This window comes from Bos indicus x Bos taurus, chromosome 23 (assembly GCF_003369695.1).
Source record: "Bos indicus x Bos taurus breed Angus x Brahman F1 hybrid chromosome 23, Bos_hybrid_MaternalHap_v2.0, whole genome shotgun sequence".
NCBI classification, from domain to species: domain Eukaryota; kingdom Metazoa; phylum Chordata; class Mammalia; order Artiodactyla; family Bovidae; genus Bos; species Bos indicus x Bos taurus.
The window spans coordinates 46,227,193-46,249,050 of record NC_040098.1 but is presented as its reverse complement, the minus strand read 5'-3'; the positions used below and the strand labels follow the sequence as shown (position 1 = coordinate 46,249,050).

Here is a 21,858-nt window from a genome sequence, read left to right as displayed (position 1 = left end):
TGACCAAGATAATCATGATGGTGTAATCACTCACCTACAGCCAGACATCCTGGAATGGGAAGTCAAGTGGGCCTTAGAAAGCATCACTAGGAACAAAGCTTGTGGAGGTGATGGAATTCCACTTGAGCTATTTCAAATCCTGAAAGATGATGCTGTGAAAGTGTTGCACTCAATATGCCACCAAATTTGGAAAACTCAGCAGTGGCCACAGGACTGGAAAAGGTCAGTTTTCATTCCAATCCCAAAGAAAGGCAATACCAAAGAATGTTCAAACTACTGCACAATTGCATTCATCTCACAGGCTAGGAAAGTAATGCTCAAAATTCTCCAAGCAAGGCTTCAGCAGTATGTGAACCATGAAGTTCCAGATGTTCAAGCTGGTTTTAGAAAAGGCAGAGGAACCAGAGATCAAATTGCCAACATCTGCTGGATCATTGAAAAAGCAAGAGAGTTCCAGAAAAACATCTATTTCTGCTTTATTGACTATGCCAAAGCCTTTGACTGTGTGGATCACAATAAACTGTGGAAAATTCTGAAAGAGATGGGAACACCAGACCACCTGACCTGCCTCTTGAGAAACCTATTTGCAGGTCAGGAAGCAATAGTTAGAACTGGACATGAAACAACAGACTGCTTCCAAATAGGAAAAGGAGCACATCAAGGCTGTATATTGTCACCCTGCTTATTTAACTTCTATGCAGAGTACATCATGAGAAACGCTGGGCTGGAAGAAGCACAAGCTGGAATCAAGATTGCCGGGAGAAATATCAATAACCTCAGATATGCAGATTAACACCACCCTTATGGCAGAAAGTGAAGAGGAGCTAAAAAGTCTCTTGATGAAAGTGAAAGAGGAGAGTAAAAAAGTTGGCTTAAAGCTCAACATTCAGAAAACGAAGATCATGGCATCTGGTCCCATCACTTCATGGGAAACAGATGGGGAAATAGTGGAAACAGTGTCAGACTTAATTTTTTGGGCTCCAAAATCAGTGCAGATGGTGACTGCAGTCATGAAATTAAAAGACGCTTACTCCTTGGAAGGAAAGTTATGACCAACCTAGATAGCATATTGAAAAGCAGAGACATTACTTTGCCAACAAAGGTCCATCTAGTCAAGGCTATGGTTTTTCCAGTGGTCATGTATGGATGTGAGAGTTGGACTGTGAAGAAAGCTGAGTGCCGAAGAATTGATGCTTTTGAACTGTGGTGTTGGAGAAGACTCTGGAGAGTCCCTTGGACTGCAAGGAGATCCAACCAGTCCATCCTAAAGGAGATCAGTCCTGGGTGTTCATTGGAAGGACTGATGCTGAAGTTGAAATTCCAATACTTTGGCCACCTCATGTGAAGAGCTGACTCATTGGAAAAGACCCTGATGCTGGGAGGGATTGGGGGAAGGAGGAGTAGGGGACGACAGAGGATGAGATGGCTGGGTGGCATTACCGACTCGATGCACATGACTGTGAGTGAACTCCGGGAGTTGGTGATAGACAGGGAGACCTGGCATGCTGTGATTCTTGGGGTTGCAAAGAGTCGGACACAACTGAGCGACTGAACTGAACTGAACTGAACTGACATTTATGATGACGTCAGAATTTTACACACTGATTTTAGGTACCTCATGTTATTCTGAGCACCTTCTGGATGTCACCTTAATTAATGTCATCAATCAACATTCAACCATCAGGCCAACACTGTCTCCCAAAACACTGCACTGAGGATAAAAACAAGACAACTCTATGGGGGGGTGTGGAGAGAAGAGAGCAGTGAGAAGTATTATCTATTTGACAGATGAGATAAGGCAGAAGATACAATGATTATAACTATACATCATGCATGGCTAAGCCAATTATTTCTGCCAAGATACCATGTCAAAATAAAGAAAATTACATAAATATAAGTCTCTGACACCCATATTTTTTAAAACAGCTGCTGCTGCTAAGTCATTTCAGTCGTGTCCGACTCTGTGTGACCCCATAGACAGCAGCCCACCAGGCTCCCCCGTCCCTGGGATTTTCCAGGCAAGACCACTGGAGTGGGCTGCCATTTCCTTCTCCATTTAAAACAGCATTGCATCACAAATCTCTCCTAGTTCTTCCCAAGCTATTGTTTTGAATCCTGTTAGATGAGCACTTTTATGAAGTATTACCATTCTTAATCTTTTTTTTTTTTTTTAGCCTCATGGCAGGTGGCATCTTAGTTCCCAGACCACCTCAGTCCCCTGCAGTGGAAAGGCCTTAACCACTGGACCACCAGAGAAGGCTCATTATCCTTAATCTTATTGACAAGTCATTTCTATTCAGTGGAGAATAGAAAGTATTTTGTAGTGTGTTTTCTCAATTTTCTTTAAAGTGCTAAGCAACAGATGCTTCAAGCCCTCCTCTGTGGTCCCCACCCTCTATCTATTCTTCCAATTAAGACAGCCGTCCCCTTCTTTGCCTATATAAGAATTTTGAAGCTACTACTGGAGATCAACATAAAACACAGTGATTTACTTTATAACTAAATAAAAATATGTTTAACTTCATGTATGGTGCCAGTGTCTGAAGTATGTTGGCCCAACAGGTAATTTGGAAATGAACTGGGCATACAGGACTGAAGTCGGTGAAACTGAATCCACAGCCTTTCAGAGGAACACTGACTCGTTTCTTTGGCAAGCTGGGTTACTTCACTCATTTTCATTCAGTAATTTTTTAGTTTAACTTTATGCAAGCAAGGCCTTTTGAATGCTTATCTGCCATGTAACTTCTAATAGAGTAGAAGAAATATTTTAAAGTGAATACATGCCTGAAGAAGTGAAAGTCTCTCAGTCGTGTCTGACTCTTTGTGACCCCATGGAATTCTCCAGGCCGGAATACTGGAGTGAGTAGCCATTCCCTTCTCCAGGGGATCTTCCCAACCCAGCTAAAGCAGCTATAAAAGGCTCACAGTGTTTTCCCTCCCAGTCTTTAAAAGAGAAAAGATAAATTCAGTAATGCTAACGGGTACCACCTCTGGGCAGTAGAACTGGGGTGAGCAACATTCCAGAGTTCTATTTAGGAAGGCACAGGATGCTGAGCATGTGAACTTCACTGGTGACCTCTCTTGATTCTAGTTGTTTCTAGTTATTTCTCAAGTTGTAGCCCAACTTGGACTCTAGAGACTTAAGAGACAGAAAAAGCTCCCCAGTCTGAGTGTGTGAAAATGGGTGTTGGACTTAGATAAACGTGGAAAGTCAAAGGAGGAGATGTTAGACAGGGTTTTTTTTGTTTGGTTTTCTTTGTTGTTGTTGTTTTAAAGAAAGTCTGACCAACTAATTTGCATGGCTTTTAAACAGCCCGGAGGCTGAAAATGGAAAGACCACCGCAGCCAGCAGCAGGCTGGGCGAAAAGGTCAGAAGACGCTGGCTGGGCTGCGAGCTTCAGCTGAGCAGCACGTGGTGGGAAATCCTTAGCAATCCTTCTCGGCTGTAACACCAAGGACCAGCCAACTCTTCCACGTTAATCCTGGACTCGGGTTAGGTGTTATATTACAGATCTCTGGGACAGCCACCAAGCAGCTGATTCTTAAATAGCAAGTCTCCTTGGTTTCTTCACCAGACAAGCTAGAAATTGTGGGGAAATGGAAGCATTTTATTTTTTTCGTGTCCATTGTCTCACTAAAATAGAGCTCTTAAGCCCACCAGGACACGCAGCATGAGGCAGCAGCTGCTAACATCAAAGGGAAAACCTTACAACACACACACGCTTTCCCCGGGTTCTCTCTTCCTTCTGAGTGAGGAGGAGCCCGATTTTCACCTAACTGTTTATAAGCCTAAATGTTAGTCACTCAGTCGTGCCCGACTCTCTGTGACCCAGTGGACTGCAGCCCACCAGGTTCTTCTGTCTATGGGATTTTCCAGGCAAGGATACTGGAGTGGATTTTCATTTCCTTCTTCAGGGGATCTTCCCGACCCAGGGATTGAATCTGGGTCTCCTGTGCTGCAGGCACATTCTTCACAGACTGAGCTACCAGGGACTTATTCTAGCTTGCTATTCCTTCAATCTCAAGAATTTCCTAATAGAGTCACTTAAATATGTTCACAGACAAAGCTATGTAACTCCATGACAGCAATGGTTATTTTCAGTTCAGTTCAGTCGTGTCCGACTCTCTGCGACCCCATGAACCGCAACACATCAGGCCTCCCTGTCCATCACCGATTGCCAGAGTCCACCCAAACCCATGTCTGTTGAGTCGGTGAAGCCATCCAACCATCTCATCCTCTGTTGTCCCCTTCCCCTCCTGCCCTCAATCTTTCCCAGCATCAGGGTCTTTTCAAATGAGTCAGTGCTTTACATCAAGTGGCCAAAGTATTGGAATTTCAGCTTCAACATCAGTCCTTCCAATAGTTATTTTAGCTTAGGATAAAATCTTTTAGGATAAAATATATTCATGTCAGTCTCATAAGGGTAACTTGCATGCACTTGGCAGAGTGTCAGAATGTAGGACTGACTCAATGTTACACATGTATTAATTAAAGCTCCCAGAAGGGGCTTTCCCAGTTCCCTGAGATCTCTTAAAGGAGATGCCCACACATTTATTTACCCACTTAGTAAAGATGACTGCTTCCCTATAAAGTCAGCAACCATCTTCATGTGGCAGAAAGCACTGGAACACGAGTTAAGGGACCCAGTTCTTGCCTGGAAACCGGCACCAACAAGTATTGTGGCCGTGAACCTCATTTACAAAACATGGGGGGAAAAATCAAGGCATCTAATTCAACTTTGCAGCCGAAGTCGGAAATGCTTGATTTCCACAATAATTCTGATAGAAACCCACCCACCCAACTGGAAAACCTCTAGAGAAACACTTCTCACTGCTTGGCAAGGTAGCACAGTCTATTTTTAGAGTGTTTCTCATTTTTAGGAAACCATTCCTTATTTTGGGTTAAAAATCTTTCTCCATCCAACGGTTACCCACCAGTCCTAGTTCTCTCTAAAATCACACACGACCAGGACCGTTTTCCTTTCACCTGAGAGCCCTGAACATACCTGACATTTCACACCAAGCCATCACTTCTTCCAAAAGCCTCAGTAAACTCCCCTTCCCTGCTCTCACTCCCAACTTTGTTGTCTGGCCTTTCCTGCTCCCTTCTTCCTCCTCCCATTAATTCATAAACTATCAGACACCCATCCACAAACGTGACAGGCACTCTCGACCCTCGCTTTCTTCAGCTTTCTCTTCTGGATTTATTCCAGTTAGTCTGTCAATATCTTTGTAGAATACAGAGCCTTCAGAAGTGAACATTTTCAGAATGTGGTAGAACTATTACCTTACTGTGAATAGGAGTAACCAATTTCCATTGATATAACCAATTCCTTTTGCCTGTGCCTAAAAACTTCCTCCAATACCATACCTCCAAATGGGCTGAATTTGGACTTTTGTTGGGGAGAATCTACCGACACAGATTTCTCTTCTCTTCCATCAACTAAATGATGACTATGGAGCTTCTTAATGTAGTGTATGAGTTGTTTAATCTCTTTGGGGATTTGGTTTTGCCTTAGATTTGGATGTAGCGCTTTAACTCTGGAATAGAATAGCTTCTTGCCCTAGAAGGCTATACACCTCCCTTGCGGTGGCTGCTCTGATAAGCTCCAGCTTCATTTAACTTTACATTTATCTGACTCTTCAGTTTGGCCACTTTTTATAGATTTTACTCTTGGCAAGAAGCTGGTGGCAACGAACAGGCTGATCTGTGATTGAATGGCTTCAGCCCAGAGTAACTACTTCCATCAGCAGAGAACTGCCTACGAGTTGTAAAAATGGGTGTAGGTTCTCCTTTCCTTCTTTTTACTTACTGACTGGTTCATAAAGAAAGCACTACATTCTCCTTCATTAGTTACCTACAGCTGTCAGGAAGCAAGATTAAAAAAAAAAAAAAAAGTTTTTTGAATTTTAAAATAATGAGGAATTCCTAATTTCAGAATTACCTCCAATATCACTGATTTCTTCATTATAGAAACTAGATGATAATAGTCTTCCCAGGTGGTGCTAGTGGTAAAGAATCTGCCTGCCGACTTAAGGCGTGGGTTTGATCCCTGGGTCGGTAAGACATGGGCTTGATCTCCTAGGATCGGTTTGATCTCTGGAGGAGGAAATGGCAACCCACTCCGGTATTCTTGCCTGGGAAATCCCATGAACAGAGGAGCCTGGTAGGCTACAGTCCATGGGGTTGCAGAGAGTCGGACACGACTGAGCACACAGCACACACGCAGATAATAATAATTGCAGTAATAAATGAAAATGGAATGTGTTTATCAGGAATAAGCTGTTGTATTTATTGGGGATATTAGATACTATTATCTCACTTAATTCTTTCAGCTACTCTATAAAATAGGTATTTTCACCTCCTTCAACAGAGCAGGAAAGTGAGGCTTTGAGAAGTAAAGCGACTTGTCTAACTTCCATGAGCTAATAAATGATGAACCACTACCCTCTGCTTAGAGGAATGTTGTGCCTTCTTGCCACCCACTCAGCTGGTGATTATTTTTAGCCAATCCTGGGTCTTGTGTGGGGGGGGGTTATGTTAAAGGAGACAGCATGGCATTCAGGGTGGTTCCTTGGAAAGAATGGGAGTTTTACAAGGGTTCTAGTCTTGGTTCTGACACTAAGTAGTTGTATAACCTTGGGCAAGATAATCATCTGAGAGTAACATCTTTGCTATTTATAAAATAAGTATCCTAACTTATGTGAAGCTTAGCGGATGTCATATCTGTGAGAGCATCTATGATGGGCCTGCGCCCGAAGCAGACGCTTAACAGGTGTTCATTCATTCCCTGCATTTTCAGGCCCCCACCGAGCAGCACACTGTCACGTCTGTGTCTCTTCTCCACCATCACCCTTGGATCATCTAGAGGGAGTGATGTCATAGGAGAAATGTCCCTTCTTGAATTTAGGCTTATCTCAACAGTGATGTCTTTAAAAAAAAAATTTTTTAATGGTCCTTTTTCAAAAAATTAGAAGAGGAAGTGCAGTAGTGTAAAAGGAGAGGAATGAAATTCTAGTTTGAGTTATAACACAGGAAAAGGACCCAAGGGATATTCAACGTGAATATTCGCAGAGACAGCACTGCCTAAGTTAGCAGTTAGAGAGAGCGAACAGCTGCTGCGTGCAGGCGTTCAGAGTCCCTCCCCACGGCCTCCTGAGAGGACACACGAGCGTCTCTCCCCAGCCTGCCTTGATTTCCCTGTCTGCTAAAAGGAGGTGTTGGTACCACCTCACAGGCCTGCCCTGAGGATGAGTAAATACAGGAAAGGTTCCCCTGAGAGTTCCTGGAGCTCTGGCTTACTAAGTGTGATCAGGTGCTATTGTTGGTGTTTGGCTATTTATGGCTCCTGGGAAAACACCCTTCTTCCTCTGATGAATGTTGAGAACAACAAACAGGCCCATCTGCAGCTTATCCTTTAGTCCTCTAAAACCGCATGGCGACCGAGTCTGACCCTGTAAGGTCTTTCTTTCAGAGTTGGTTCCGCCAGCCAAAAAGGATGGACTAGGGTCTCAGAAAACAGAAGACCATCCTGTCTTGCAGCTCATCTGTCCTACATGTGCTATTCATATCCGATCTCTAATGCAGATCCCACATCCATTTTCAATTTAAGAAAAAAACGGAAAGGCATAAAAAGGTAAAGAAGAGTAAAATAAGTATCACGTGTTAAAACTATCACATTTGTTTCAAATCTTTTAAAACTAATTCAGTATTTACCGAATACACCTAGCAGGTGCTGGGAATAGAGAAATAAAACATAATTGATAAAGTCGCCCTTCCCTTTGTATGCCTCCCTGACCACGAGTCCCTTGTTCCCTCCTCAGATATAACCACTGCAATCGTTTTGATATAAGGCCTTCTTGTCCATTTTTTATATATTTATAGATATTCAAACAAAAATCACATTGCTTTTGTACATTTTAAGGGTGCATATAAATCATACTTGATTTCTGCAGCTTCATCTATTCCAGTTCACTCACTGTAACTGCTGTATGTATCTCATCATATGAATATTCTATAATGTTATGCATTATAGGTTTTTTAGGCTTTATAGGTTATTTCCAGTTTGGGGGCTATTACAAATGATGATGCTTTATACAAGTCTCCTTGTGTTTATAAGCGAGAATTTCTCTGGGAATTGCCATGTTGTTTATTAAAATTTCTGATTTTGGTAAAAACTACCATAGTGCTCTACGAAAAGTTACAGGATTTGCTGTCAGCATTTTTAAGTTTCTGTCAAGTTCATGTGTGTTGCGTGGCTTTAATTTGCATTTCCTTATTACTACTGCGGTTGTGCATGCCTTTCAATGTTTATTGACTTGTGGTTTCCTCTGCAGTGAGCTGCCATTAATAACGGCTGCCCACCTATGCTTCTAACAGGTTGCTTATCTGTCGTTTGCATTTATGTGTGCGTGGTCAGTCATGTCCGATTATTCGCAATCGCATGGACCCACCACACTCCCCTGTCCATAAGATTTTCCAGGCAAGAATACTGGAATGGGTTGCCATTTCCTCCTCCAGGGGTTCTTCCCGCCCCAGGGATTGAACCCGTACCTCCTGTGTCTTTTGCACTGGTAGGCGGATTCTCTACCACTGAGCCACCTGGGAAGCCTTCATCTACTGAGTTTATGTAAGTCATCTATATAGCAATCTACACTCTTACACAGATGGCAAATACCTTCTCCTGGTCTGTTGCTTGTTCTTTAAATCTCTGCCTAATAGTGTCTTCTGCCATGTCAAAATTTAACATTTTGATGTGATCAAACCTGTCACTTTCTATGATTTGTGATTTTTCAGTCTTGCTGAAATTACCATGGGTAGCAGGAAAGTCAATTACTATAATGAAACAAGCGATGGTGGATGAGACGCAGGTATAGAGTGGGCTTCAATCCTCAAACCACCATGTACTAGTCATAGGACTCTGAATAAAACAACCCAAGTCTGTTTCCTCTTGCTGGACACATCTGACCGTTTATCCAGCGAGTATTCTTTGGGTATCTGTTGCATACTGGCACCATCCTAGTGTGGCAACTGCAGCAGTAAGCAGGATGTACAAAGTTCTTGCCCTTACAGACCTTATACTGCAGAGGGGAAGGCAGATCATGAACTAAGCAATTAACCTACAACTGAGATGCTGTGAACGTGTTCTGTAAATTGAAAAGCATACAAATATGTCGTGTTATGATTATCACTGTGAGGGACATTGTGGAAAGTTCTTCTAAGGTTGCTCACACACTGAAGGTAGAATTATCCTATTTTTTCTTTTTAAAAAAGAATGAACCATACAAGGCAAAGTAACTGTTAGGTAGGAAAGGGTTTCATGCGCGAGGGCATCATGGACCAGCAACCTGGAGACTTCCCTCCCTTGGTTCAAAGTCCTCCTCCAGCCTCGCCTGAACCAGTCCTCTAAGCAACAACTTCATGCCAGGCAGATGGGTCTGTTCCCTGCCCGCACGAGTCTTTGACTTTTCTCACCTAATCTTAGCCTCTTCTAACACTGTCCTCTCCTAGATCATGAAAAGTAATAAGCCCCATATCGTCCACCTATTTTGTTTGGTTTTACAAATACACTAAAATTTCTAATCAATTTCCACTACTAAACTGATAGGAGAAAATTAGGAAAAGAAGCAGTAAATATATAAAATCATGTATATCATATATATATGATATATTCTTTCCTCATGATTTGCAATACAACATACCAATCCAAGAATCAGCTATATTTAGGATTTTAGTATGTGAAGTAATGGCAATCTGGTGGCAAAGGCAGAGCACGGAAGATCTGTTTTCTTGTACATTTGTAAGGGTTAAGGCATTAGATTAAGCACAATTAAGAGGCTCAAGACACAGGCAATTTGATGTGGGCAGTTGGGAAAATAGCTGAAGTTTAATCTGATTACATGGCACTCTTAGCAGGTTCCAAAATGGTACTTCAAATCCATTAAACAGTTTTCAAAATACATTCAGTTATGTGACTGCATCTGTGGGTGAGAATCATTGAGAAAAACTGCTCTAAGATGAGAACACAGTTTACCTTTCATTTTTCACTATTTAACAGAATTCATGCAGCCTAAAGAAAAGGACAAAGAATAAAGTCTTTATCACTTTTTAATTCTCTCCAGAAAAAGTCCTGAATGTCAAAACTAAAGTCTCAGGAATATGAAAAACTTTTTAATGTAAATATATCAATCAAGTTAGATTTTAAAAGATCTCTATCCCAAGCACAGAGAAAAGTTAGGTTTGTAAATATGAATATGATGAAGTTTCTGTGGGCAACAGCCACCAGTTTTAAGTATTTACTCTTGGCTAGCTTATATGTTAAGAGGGGCCTTATATATTATCTTATTTGATCTAATATTCACCTTATGTTACTATATATATTTTATAGATGAGACAAATGGAGTAGAGAATTGAACCTAGGAGTGTGTGGTGAAAGAGTTGTTTTCAAAAGTTGACAACATGAAAATAAGAGAACTAACGCACTGAACTAGCCCCCTTATAACCTCCTTATCTAGGCTCTTCCAGCCCCAGCTGTTATGGAAACCAGCTTAATCTTCCTAAACAATGCTTTCATCATTTGGCTCTCCATTCCAAAATCCAGTTTACAAAATCTAGAAGACACTTCCCAGCCTCAGATTCAAGACTCTTCAAAATCTGGCTCGATTCATCCCGTAATCCCCTTGGTCTCTAACCTTCCAACTCAACTCTTTTTGAGCACCCGTTCTGTGCTAGGCTCGGCAAAGATGTGTCCTTGTCCACAAGCTGCTCATAGCACACAGCTTTTACTCAAATGCACTTGTTATTGCTTTCTGCTTCCCTACCAAGTTATATCCCTAGATGGAATGTTCAATTCTACCTTCCTTTTTCCTACCTACTAAAATCCAACCTACTCAAGATCCAGTGTTGACCCCCAACACCTTTATGATCATACACTAACCTTTGCTACGAAGTGTCCCTCGTTCCTTGAGAACTCCATCTAGAACACTAGCTTCCACATTCATGTACACGAGATTCCAAGCGAACAGATTCCACAGCCAGCATTCAGATTGAGTCCGCACGTGTGGCTTCACCAAGTCTGGAGATGTACATTTAAAATTCCTGCTCCTTCAACCCACGCTAGCTCTCCGATGATAGGTTTGATGTTTTTCCCTCTCACTGAATTGCCTCCTCTTCTGAGTACACTGGTGTCACAGACTCAAATCCTGACCTCAGTTTTATCAACCCTGATGATTTCCGGCTCTTCAGTTACCAGCCACCTCCTGGTCCTGATCACATTCTTGGCCTGATATTGAAGCAAACGTGCCTTGTATTGCAGGGTTTAGATTTTTTTTTTTTACTAACACAACTATTCACCTTATCATGTAAGTCTTCTTACTGGATAAAATGTTACATAAAGCACATTTACTGGCCTGAGTGACTGGTTGTCTCGGCTGCTGACCTGGGCATACGCTCCTGCTGGAGGACCCAGGAGTCTCCCGCTACGCGGCTGACTGACAGTGCCGAGCACACTGCCTGTTACGACCACGTGCCAGATGAATGACCAGTGGGCACACCTGCTCAAAGGCTCACTGAGGCATGTACGGCCATGTCTCCTTGATGTCAATTTTAAAGAACATGGCACTCGATGTAGAGAACAGTTCTCTTTTCATCAAAAGAAAACTTAATGCAATTTCAAAAATCAATGCAATTCTATCAATTCGCAAAGTGTGCACCAAAGACTTACGACTATGACAGACACCTGTTCTATCTTACACAAAGCAAGCACCACTAAGATCAGTGTTCTTTTCAGAAATCTGTTACAACAGGGACAAATCCACTTACTTTTAAATTGTAAAGAGAAAAAGATTTATGGAACAGGTTTCAAATAGGAAAAGGAGTATGTCAAGGCTGTATATTGTCACCCTGTTTATTTAACTTACATGCAGAGTACATCATGAGAAATGCTGGGCTGGATGAAGCACAAGCTGGAATCAAGATTGCCAGGAGAAATATCAATAACATCAGATATGCAGATGACACCACCCTTATGGCAGAAAGTGAAGAGGAACTAAAAAGCCTCTTGACGAAAGTGAAAGAGAGTGAAGAAGTTGGCTTAAAGCTCAACATTCAGAAAACGAAGATCATGGCATCCGGTCCCACCACTTCATGGGAAATAGATGGGGAAACAGTGGAAACAGTGTCAGACTTTATTTTTCTGGGCTCCAAAATCACTGCAGATGGTGACTGCAGCCATGAAATTAAAAGACGCTTACTCCTTGGAAGGAAAGTTATGACCAACCTAGACAGCATATTCAAAAGCAGAGACATTACTTTGCCAACAAAGGTTCGTCTAGTCTAGGCTATGGTTTTTCCAGTGGTCACGTATGGATGTGAGAGTTGGACTGTGAAGAAGGCTGTGCTCCGAAGAATTGATGCTTTTGAACTGTGGTGTTGGAGAAGACTCTTGAGAGTCCCTTGGACTGCAAGGAGATCCAACCAGTCCATTCTGAAGGAGATGGGCCCTGGGATTTCTTTGGAGGGAATGATGCTAAAGCTGAAACTCCAGTACTTTGGCCACCTCATGCAAAGAGTTGACTCATTGGAAAAGACTCTGATGCTGGGAGGGATTGGGGGCAGGAGGAGAAGGGGACGACAGAGGATGAGATGGCTGGATGGCATCACTGACTCGATGGACATGACTGTGAGTGAACTCCGGGAGTTGGTGATGGACAGGGAGGCCTGGCGTGCTGCGATTCATGGGGTCGCAAAGAGTCAGACACGACTGAGCGACTGAACTGAACTGAAATCTAATTTACAAAGAAACCAAAAAACCACAGAAACATTTTAGTAGGAGAGGCAGGATCTTGAAGGGGTCAAGGTAAGCATGACACCGTTGCTGAAGAAACACAGTAGGGAAGGCAGTGTGCTTTGAGTCTGAAACAGATTTTAGCCAGTAAATCCCAAGATGACTTGTGACACATGCCATTCCTTTTTAGGAATTGGAATAGATAAGAGGCCAAAGGACAGCAATGCTTTCCTTGAATATACAAAGAACTAACAACTCTTCAGCCCGTGGAGAGAAGGGATGTGAAACAGCTTCCAGGTACAATTCTGACAGCAGAGTATTTTGCCGACAACCCAAGACACCCTCTCTCAGGCATAACTTCACTGACATTAAACAGCCATGAAATCTGTAATTTCCAAAAATCAAGGAAGCTGCTGGCTCCAAGAGAGGGTGTCTTCCTGGGACGAAAGCCTTTGAGAAAGTCGAAGCGCAGCGGCCCTCCTTCCCACGGTGCCTGGTGAGCCCCACATGGACCCCCCAGAGGCAGAGAGGAGAGTCGCTCTCAGGCTGAGCCCTCCGGAAAACTCAAGTGGCCTCACTGATTTTTGCCTTATACACACCTTCTGATTTCTTCTTGAAAGGCGCGAGTTAATTTTTAACCTAACTCTTCAGCATAATGGTCAATAAACTTTTTGAACCTGGTCAAAAAAAAAAAAAATTACGGTCTCCCAAGTCGCCATAGCATGTGTTATTAAACTCGAAAATTCTAGTAACCAAATTCTACTGAGCCTTATAGAAAAATCAGTACATTGTTTAAGTATTGGAAATAAACCCAAATGGTGAACTTTCATTATGAACCAAAAATTCTTGTGCAGAGTTGCTGTTGGTCTGAGTGATGTCTCAACACTGCAGTCATTCTACTCAAAAACAGACTTTACTTCCTTTGTAAATTAATTATCTACTATTCAGGTGTTTCCATATTTATTATACTGGTAAGTAGATTAGGTTTGATACACACATATATTGTTCATGATCACCTCCATTTAAAATGGCTTTCTCTTATGTGCTCCATTTCCATACAAATGAAACAGACTTTTAGGTTTTATGTATACTCATTACTTTTGAATGTATGTGTGTATGTATATCTCTATCCATCTACCTACCTATTCTTTTAATTTATGAGAAAAAAATTACATGGGGAAGTCATTCTGATTTTTCCCTTCTCATCTACAGTAACAAGAAACAGCTCTTCTTTCATCATATTTGTATGAGAAGAGTACATCTGCGCTGGTTCTAGGATAAGGATATAAGGATTAGCAAAAGAGATGACATTTTTGGAGTCAGAAGGCTTGTGCCTGGTTTTGTTACCTGTAGTATGTGATCCTGAGTAAATCATTTATCTTGTTTGAAACTCAATTTTCTCACCTGTAAATTGGTAGAGTCTACAGGACTTGTCTCTCTCAAAAGTCTTTTGTGAGGCTTCAAACCAGATAATGTGTGTAAAAATGCATTAAAAAAATCTTACTGATTAATAACTATAGAATATTACTATACTTGTAGTGCATTGAAGTGGTTACTCAAAGCCAAAAAAAGGCAACATATGTAATTATTCAGTAAATTTATGCATGATAACTTTGTTTATATTATTAAACTATTCGTTTTTAAAGAACTTAATTGTATAATTATAGAACTTAAATCTATAATTATAGATTTCATTATGTAAAAACAATATAATCTGGCCTGGTCTACAAATTATGAAATGCAAGCAGAATTACAGAAATGCACACACATTTTGATTTCAATAAGAACTTATGAAATTACAGGTTTCCCTATTTAGAAATAACAACCTAACCTTTCATAAATATAACGATTATGAAGTATAATACAGATGTGGGAATACACACACATGATCATTTACTAACAGGTCACTCGGGCGTCTGTGCCTTGGTGAAGTATCTATATTGCTCAAACAGGCCTAAACTGAATGGTGGTGATTTTAAACGCATTAAGAGACTGTCCTTTGAAGTAAGTTACTGTGGATATGTCTGCAAAGCAAAAGTTCGTTTCCCAATTCGTCCTCGGCAGGTGGGAAATGGGACGTAAGGAGACAGGAGCACTGCTCGGGGAGCCAGCAGAACCTGCCAGCACTTGGTCAACAGTGGCTCAGCGTTCACCGACCGTCAGGGGTTAGGCTCGGTGCCTGAGCTACGTCACTGAGGAACGCAGACAGACACCTGGCCTTGCGAAGCCTGCCTTCATGTAGGAAGGACAAGAAAGCACACAACGTAATAAATGATCAGAAGATTCCCAGGGCTATGTAAATGAGTAAATTATAAAGTTGGAGTGTTATGGAAAAAGCAGAGAGCCGTAAGGAGATGCATGTAATTCGGCCGAGAGCAGGCTCCAGTTTTAAATAGTGATGTTAGGGTAAGCCCAACTAAGAAGGTATTAGGAAGACAACCACACAGCTCGCAGGGGAAACACCCAGCCAGAGAGAACAGCCAGTGTAAAGGCCCCATTTGCTTCTGACAAAATCATCTTGTGAAAACGAGAGGAGCCCATTTTGCTGATGAGTAACCAGTGCCCCAGAGTAACCTGGTCAAGGGCACAGAGCTGGTCCACGACAGACCCAGGATGAGAGGCTAGGGCTCCTGGCTCCCCATTCAGGCCTTTCTTCTGCTCTGTGCCCTTGCTCTCCAGGCACAGAGGGCGGTGCCCTGTCCCGCTAGGGCACTGAGAAAGGCAGGGTGTCATCACTGATGTGCTGGTTGCTGCTATTAACCGGGTCCATTGACAGTTCTTAGAAAGTAGATGAAGCTCAACAATAACGTCCTTTTCGCGGCCTGTGGTTGATATTTCTCCTCCCTCTACCTGTGCTGCTTTTCTTGGATGGTTCATTTTAATATCACATCATCAGTTGAAGCCCATCATCAGTTACAGTAAGTCTATTGCTTTGGATATTTGATAAAGGAAAAGATGTTCAACATGGAAAGAAGCGATCAAATGGAAACCATTTGTGACTCACGAAAAACAGCCAGTGAAAGAATGGACAGGGTGTGGAGGCTGGTGGTTTGGAGAGAGAGGCAGGCTTGGGGAAGGGAAGCAGGGGGCTGGGGAGGTGGGAGGGAGTGAAAATATTAGGACAGAGCCCCCAGCATTGAGCTACGTGAAAACGATGATGAAAGAACAAGCTTCAAGTAAAGAAACAATCAGACAACAGAAGAGGAAACCTGGAGAAAAAGCAATAGTGGAAAAGGGGCTGGAGACAGTGAAAGACATTTTCAAGTTAAAATATGAGATTAGACGATAAACAACACAAAGAAGAGAGAAAGAGTAAGAATCAGATTTCTGACACCGTAGATGCCGGAGCTGGTGGAATTACTAACAGCAAGAGGGACCGGAGGCAAGCCTGAAAGGCGAGTAGTTCTCTTTCAGTAATGCTGGGTTAAGGTGGCAGGGAGGTTCTCGCGAGAGCAAAGGGCCCAGCAGACAGGAGGTACATCTGGAAGGTGTGGATCACCCCAGAGCTGTTCTGTCTAACACAGTAACCTCGACCTCGAACCATGTCATGTGTGGCTATTGAGAAATCGTGGTGAGGCTGAATGGAACAAGTTCCAAGCATAAAACACATACCAGATTTTAAAGATTACACATGGAAAAAAAAAAGCACCCACTGTTTTCTACACTTACTACATGTTGAAATACCATTTTTGTGAATTAGGTTAAAAATATGTTAAAAATTAATTTCACCTGTCTCTTTTTACTTTTTAAAGTGACTAGTAGAAAATTTTAAATCACACATATGGCCTGCATTATATTTCTCCTGGAAGGCATGCATACAGAACAATACTAGGAATGTTTTAGGACCACATAAGGGGAAGAGAATTCTGAGAAGAATCACATACATCATTTAGGAGGGTCTGAACTGCAAACACATATGCGAGAAAGAAAGAAAAAAAAACACGTCATTATAACAGTTAACATTTACTGAACATGCGCAGGACTAAATGAGCCACACCAAGTGCATTATCTTATTTGTTCCTCAAACAACCTTGCTGCTGCTGCTAAGTTGCCTCAGTCGTGTCCGACTCTGTGCTACCCCATAAACGGCAGCCCATCAGGCTCCCCCGTCCCTGGAATTCTCCAGGCAAGAACACTGGAGTGGGTTGCCATTTCCTTCTTCAATGCAGGAAAGTGAAAAGTGAAAGGGAAGTTGCTCAGTCGTGTCTGACTCTTAGCGACCCCATGGACTACAGCCCACCAGGCTCCTCCATCCATGGGACTTTCCAGGCAAGAGTACCGGAGTGGGGTGCCATTGCCTTCTCCGAAAACAACCTTATGGAATAACATTAGCATCTTTTTTTCACAGAATAAAAAGCTGGGGCCAAGAGAAGTTAATCTGCCCAAGGTCACAGTTAAATGCTGTGCTGGAATTCAAACCCAAAGTTGAGTCCACGCCTCAGGTTCCAAATTGCTACATCAACCCCAGAACAATTGATATTCTGCTATTAAATTGTTAAATTTTAAATGGCTGTATTTAAACTAGCAATTTATTATAATAGTTCATTGTTAAGAGCTGGTGAAATACCAGCAATGTCCTAATTCCAAGGTTAAGAAAAAACACAAGTGAGCAAATTTGTAACTTCAGAATTATGGGAACTAATGGCAACCCACTCCAGTACTCTTGCCTGGAAAATCCCACGCACGGAGGAACCTGGTAGGCTGCAGTCCATGGGGTCGCACAGAGTCGGACACGACTGAAGCGACTTAGCAGCAGCAATTTGACCTCCTTTGTCTATGTTGAGCCTAAAGAAGAGCTTCCAGTGCAGCTCCGTGCCTTCAGTCAACGTCTACACCTAACACCCAAACCTGCTGAATTAGGTTGTATACAGCACATGTCCAAGGCAGGTGATCCTGGACGCAACTAACTCTAACCAGAAGGGCCCTGCCTCCTGAAGATGACTAGATAGACAAGACTCCAAAACTGTGATTAACATGTTTTGAAGGGATTGACTATATCTTAACTAAAAAAAAAAAACAAAAACATGTCTTGGAGGAAGCTAAAATTTCAGCCTTTTGTTGGAGAACCAAAAAGTAAGCTTACCCAACTGGATGCGTTTAAAATGGATTTGATATGCTTTTGAAGAAAAGAAAAAAATGGCTTGATATTTTGACTAGAGTCATACATAGCAAAATCTCCTAAAAATATAAACTTGCATAAAAGTGAGATATCTTATATTTGGTTTAGTTGGTTGCTAGTTTTTAATTAGAAAGAAAATTTTCTTTCCTGTTTAATTTTTTACTACCTATCTGGGCAAGACAGTAGTCAGAACCACAGACTTGCACAATGATGGTTAAAATCACATCATTTACAGAAATGATTAAGCATTAACCAGGTAGATTAAGCAGTTTGGCTCAGACTATAAAAGCACACTTTCCCAGGCTTTAAACAAAGGATTACCATAAATTTATACTCTGGAAGTGGAAAAAACGGAACTTGAAAGAAAAACGGGTTTTGGAGTAAGATGAATTGGCAGACACACCTGGAGAGACTGTTCATGTTGGACTTGGATCCAGAGGGGTGTCTCTGAACCAAACCACTACCTTATAAACCCTGAAGTTTCACACACTCTGCATCGTTTTTTTTTTTTCCCAAGTGGGAAGACTCGGATTTGGACATTTACAAGTGAAATAATTCTCTGAAGACCCAAAGTTTCTGAAAAATGCTTGTCTTCAGGCAGTATCAGCTTGCCCTTTATTCTGGCTTTTTTAGGTTCCCATGATTCTTCCATTCAGTTAAGCAGACTTTCTTGGACATTTCCCTTACTCGTTGTAATTCATAATAATTTGGAGCAAAGGTTCAGGACCGGAAGGACACAGCCAGTTAGCCCTAAAAACCCTTTGTCCACCCAGGTGCCAAGCTACCAAAAGCTCGGCCAACTCTACTCTTACCATCAAGGGCCACCACACTGAGTCCCTCTCATCCAAAAGCATGTCTCCTCTCAACATCACCCGTGATTCTCATCATTACAACTGTTAATTGAATAGATAAACCTATAGTCGTGCTGCTGTTTCTTATTTGTACATTAGCATCAGTATGCTCCTTTACTGGGCTACTTTTTTCAGATTACGGAGCACTGGCGATTGGCCAGGCATCTGTGCAGGCACCAGGAATGGAGCAGTCAACAAAATGACAAAAAATAAAAATAAAAACCCCAACTCTGCCCTACCGAAACTGACAGTCCGGTGGGGAACGCATTCAAGAAAGTCCATAAACTAAATAGAGAGTGTGTTAAACAATAGAGATGCTTCAGGCGGGGAGAAAATGAAGCCGACTAGGGTCCTACGAACTGCGGTGAGTGGCCAAAAAAGAAGGCTCCTCCGTCCACAGGGAGATTGCGTGTGCCCTAAAAGGGAGAGGGTGGACAAAAATCTAGGACTGACTGGTGTCAGCTGGAGCGGGGTGAAAGGAGATGCGCGTTCTTTTAACGAGCCCTGAAGTGGGGGAGAGGGGGCCATCTGGGAGGGAGGAGAGAAGCAAAGATAAACAGGGGCCACCGAGGACGTACGAGACTTCACATCTGAGTTCCGCGCACACTTTCCTTTTTTTTTTTTGGAGTCACAGAATAGGGCTCTGCCACCAACAGTCTCGAGCGATGCCTGGGTCAGGGACACGCGGGGACACACACACACGCCCCTTTCTCTCCGGGAACTAAGCCTAAGATCCAGCAGAAAGCCTCGTAAACTGGGAAATGAGCCGGAGCCTGCGGAGACAGCGGTTGCGGGGGGAGAAGAACGGAGCAGAGAGGCCCGCTCACCCCGGTTCACACGGGGACACCCCGCCCCAACCCCGCCGTGCAAACCTGGGGGGGGCCGCGCGCAGACACACCCCCGGCGCTTGCAGGCTCCGTGCAGGCGGGAATTCAACCGTTAGCGCCCCGGAGCCGGCGTGAGTCCCGCGGCGGGGCCGGTCCCGCGCGAAGCGGGGCGCCGTCCCCCGGACCCGGAGCGTGGAGCGGCCGCCGCGGGACGAGGGGGGCGGCGCGGAGGGCACGTGCATGCAACAGGGGACTGGACGCGGCGGCGGGCGCCGGAGGGGCCGGGCGGGACCGCGGAGCCGGCGACACGGCGAGCCCGGGCGCGGCCCGCGCGCCCCCCGCCCCCAAACGTCCGCCGCCCCCTCCCCAGGCCCGCGCGGCGCGGCCCGCCGACAGCGACGGGTTCCAGCGGCCGAACCCGCAGCGCCCCGCGCCGCCGCCGCCGCCGCCGCCGCCGGCCGCTCGGCCCCCTTCCCGCCTCGCGCGTCGGTGGCGGAAAGGAGGAAGGGGCGGCGGCGGCGGCGAGAGGCGCGCGGCGCCCACTCACCATGGCCGGAGGCGCGGCGACCCCGGCGGCCGGCGGTGCGCTGTCCAGGGTAGCCGGCGTCCCTCTGCCCGCGCTCCCGCCGCGCGCGCCCGCCGCCCCGCCCCCGCGCGCCGCGCGCCCCCGCCGCCCCGCCCCCTCGGGCTCGCGCGCGCGCCCCCCGCCGCAGGGCCGTTTCGGGCGCCCGCCGCGCCCCGCCCAGCCCCTCGCCCGGGCTTCGCGGAACGCCGCGCGTGCGGGCCGGCGGGGGAGGGGCGCGCGGGCCAGGCGGCGGCGGCTACCCCCCGCCACCGGCGCCCCCTGCCGGCCGGGCGGCGATGTGCAGGCCCGGCTCCCGCCACAAACACACACATACACACCGGCGCCCCCTACCGACCGGGCGGCGAGGTGCAGGCCCCGCGGGCGCCCGCTGCGCTCGGAAGCTCAGCGTTCGCGGAGGCTCAGCCAGGACCCGAGGCATCGCCCGCCCGCTGTACCCTGCCGGCTGTACCCCGGTCTCACCCACCCCCAGCCCCGGAGGCTGCCAGCGCAGCCGATCTGGGGGAAGAGGGGGCTGCAGGGGGCCAGGACGTCGTCGTTCGTCCTTCGCTGACTCGGCTCCAGGGCTTTCAAGCACACGTTAAAGGCAGATGAAGGCTCCCACTTGGGATGCAGGATGACCCTGAATTTTGCAGGATGCAGCGGTCAGATGGAGGGGTCAGTCCGGTTCCTTTCGGGGATGAGGTCGGGAGCTGGTCAGTCTCCGCAGGAGATCCCTTGTCTCGCGTGAGGCTCTGGCTCAAGAGGATGGTCTTGTTCCTTGAATTAAAAATGTGTGTGGGAAGGAAATTCACCCCAGTACTCACCCCAAATTGTTTTCCCCCCCAATAGCCATATTATGAAATGATTTGTCTTAATATTTTTTCATTTTTCAGGGTTTTTTTAAACACGTATTATTTTATAATTTTAAATCCACAAAAATGGTTCTCACATTCTTTGGACCTTCAACTAGGAAAAGACTGGCTCAGTGTCACTGTATAATTAATCTACTGTAACGCAGTGTGAATTCTCAACGTATTCTCAGACATTATTGTGTATAAATTGCACCTGAGGATTTAATCAACTACAGAGACCTGGATGCATCAAGCTGCTCTCAGCTGCAGATCAGGAATGCAAATTTTTAACAAGCATAACAAGTGAGGCTGATGCAGGCACGTAGGCCATGGACCACATTTTGAGAACACAAGTCCGTCATCTCTGGAAGGATTTAGTCTTATTTTTCTAACAAGACGGCGGAGGTGGGGGAAGGGGGGGAGAGTGTGACAGCTAGCCGCTAAGCGTTCTGCTCTTTGCTTGTAGAAATTATACCATTGATGTCATCTATACCTTGCAAAGAACACCAGGTTCACATGTGTAAACCCTTAAATTTTGAATTATACTTCCCATTTGGTCTGATAATTCTTGTTTATTACTTTAAAATATTTATCAGCCCACAGGTCCAGAAGGAGGTCTAAAATGTCACGGATATATTATTATCCATCACTTAAAATAAATTACGGCTTTTCTTGTCGCTACAATAAAGGAACATAGGAGATGGCAAATGCCAGAAGGTATTCTTTTTCCCACTAATTATTTCATTAAATAGAAAAAGGAAATGGTTCTACCCCTGTTAACACGGAACTGGGATCATATCTTCACGTTCTGACCAGAGATAACATGAATTCCCATTCATTTGTCCATAATTAATATGCAA

At 44.4% G+C, this 21,858-nt stretch overlaps 1 protein-coding gene across 2 annotated transcripts in view; it reads right to left on the bottom strand.

Annotated features, from left to right (window-relative positions):
* ELOVL2 (ELOVL fatty acid elongase 2) overlaps positions 1-20,233 on the bottom strand; it is a 49,440-nt gene extending 29,207 nt beyond the window's left edge. Inside the window, exon 1 of one of the 2 annotated variants that reach the window (XM_027524288.1) lies at positions 20,130-20,233. In XM_027524288.1, coding sequence (XP_027380089.1) covers positions 20,130-20,132 — 3 coding nt within the window. In that variant the 5' untranslated portion in view covers positions 20,133-20,233. The remainder of the gene's footprint in view (positions 1-20,129) is intronic. The other variant, XM_027524289.1, reaches the window with a different exon arrangement.
* Positions 20,234-21,858: the final 1,625 nt, after the last annotated feature.